The sequence below is a fragment of the Haplochromis burtoni genome, unplaced genomic scaffold, assembly GCF_018398535.1.
Source record: "Haplochromis burtoni strain Fernald_Lab_line unplaced genomic scaffold, NCSU_Asbu1 Contig_794, whole genome shotgun sequence".
Lineage (NCBI taxonomy): Eukaryota > Metazoa > Chordata > Actinopteri > Cichliformes > Cichlidae > Haplochromis > Haplochromis burtoni.
In genome coordinates, this window is record NW_024583155.1 from 12,940 (window position 1) to 14,980 (window position 2,041).

Sequence of the window (2,041 nt, forward strand, 5' to 3'; positions counted from 1 at the left end):
GTGATGATCCACTTGGTGAAGTAAATCCATCGGGTCTCCTTGTTGGTCTTCAGACAACAGATCTGGCTAAAGACCCAAATGGGACAGGCAAACGACCAAAACAAAATCGCTCTGACAGCAGCAGTCAGCGCCTCAGTCTACGCTCAGATGTAGTCAGTGTTTGGAGGCCACGAGCTGATGTTTTGAACCAAAAAAGGAGTAAAAGAAATAAAATGCTACTGCATCTCCACTTCAGCGGATTAAATAAAAGCCAAATGTGTTGTTCGTACGAAACGAGGCCACGCAGGTGTTTCTGGTGACAACAGCTTCAAATTCAGTCTCCTTCAAATATTCCACGTAGTAACAGCACGAGACAGCAGCGACAAACCGCCGCGTCCGCTGCAGTTCAGATGGGAAACACATGAAATGAACTGACCTGATGGTTTGCATGTGGAGGCAGAACCAGCTCCACACTCTCCACCCGAGTCCTCTCTGCTGCCACTGCACTGGGTCCCACTGAGCTGTCAACTGATACAGAAACAAGTCAAGTCGTCCCTCTATGTGAAGAAAGTACTAATTGAAGTTTGATAGTCATTTAGAGCCAGACGGTTGTCTTTGTTAGCGACCACAGCAGACGCCATGGAGCCACAGGCTAAAGTATAGGTCAGTGCAAATGTTCTTCTCTCAGCTTCGCCGGCTTCTCCTCCTGCCTGAGCTTCCTTTGTCCTCCTCGCGAGTGCCCGGACCATCGCAGCCTTGCCTCCCTACGCTCGTCTTAACTCGAGTCGTTCCTCTCATATCCTCATTTCACGTCCACAGTGGTCACTCCCAGTGGAAACCCCGACATCTCAACTCCTCCAGCTCGACCTCTTGTTTTTGTTAGTGCCACTGCCTCCAAACCATGGCAGCTCTCACTACCATGGTTTCAATCCTCCGTCACATATCAACCCTGAAACCTGTCTCTTTTCTTCCCCCGTCTGTTGCTCTGGATGGTTGAGCCCAGGTATCTAAACTCCTTCCTGTTACCTGCAGCCTCCCTGCTCTCCCTACAGGTCACATCATCTGCAAACCTCACCGTTCACAGAAGGGGCTGAGAGCAGATCCCTGCTGTGATGCCAGACACCTCCCCATGTCATGCACCAGCCTCACACGCTTCTCCAGCACTTCTGACATTCTCGTGTAAACCCACAGCTGCTCTATCCTGTGCTTTCTACACGCACAACGACGCAGTGAAGTGAAAAGACTTTGCTGTCTGCCGGGACGTGGCCGGGTGCGTCACTCACCCTGCTGCACCGACTCATTGGAAAGCAAATCCTTGATGATGTCATCGTGCACCATTCGGACCCTCCGCCTTTCAGCGGCCACGCTGTATTCAACCTGCTCCTTCTGCGTGAGAGGAACAATGGGCTTCAAGGTCACCTGGTTCGGGGTCAGGAGGTACCACACACACACACACACACACACACACACACACAGACACACACAGACACACACCCACACACACACACACACACACACACACACACACACACACACACACACACACACACAAACACACACACACACACACACACACGCACAACGCAGCACTAAAACATGATCTGTTTACAATGAGAGCTGGTGGTATGATGGTGTCTGTCTGTGGTGCTGCTGCAGTTTGTCTCACAGTCATAAAGATCCCGTATAAGTGCTGAGACTCTGACGCTGGATTTTGACCTTTGGAGCTCTACGTGGACAAACGTCAGCTATGTGTCCCCAGCACGTCCCCGAGGTCACGTGATCAGCGTGTGCTCGCTGTGCATCATACGATGCTGAAAACTAAAGCAGACACACGAACAGCAGCCCCCAGACTGAGCTCTCTCCCCCCACCAATCACAGCAGATGGCCCCGCCCCTCCCTGAGCCTGGTTCTTCCTGTTCAAAGGGAGTTTTTCCTTCCCACTGTCGCCAAAGTGCTTGTTCACAGAGGGTCATGTGATTGTTGGGTTTTTCTCTGCATGTATTATCGTAGGTCTACCTTACAATATAAAGCGCCTGCTGTTGTATGCAACTGATTGGATGGC

General features: G+C 51.2%; 1 protein-coding gene across 1 annotated transcript in view; it reads right to left on the reverse strand.

Moving 5' to 3' along the window:
- LOC102301824 (acyl-coenzyme A thioesterase 11) overlaps positions 1-2,041 on the reverse strand; it is a gene marked incomplete in the record, with an annotated part of 27,903 nt that overhangs the window by 7,496 nt on the left and 18,366 nt on the right. The window contains 2 exon segments of the mRNA XM_042215687.1: positions 416-507; positions 1,263-1,398. Of these exon segments, the coding sequence (XP_042071621.1) occupies positions 416-507; positions 1,263-1,398 (228 nt within the window).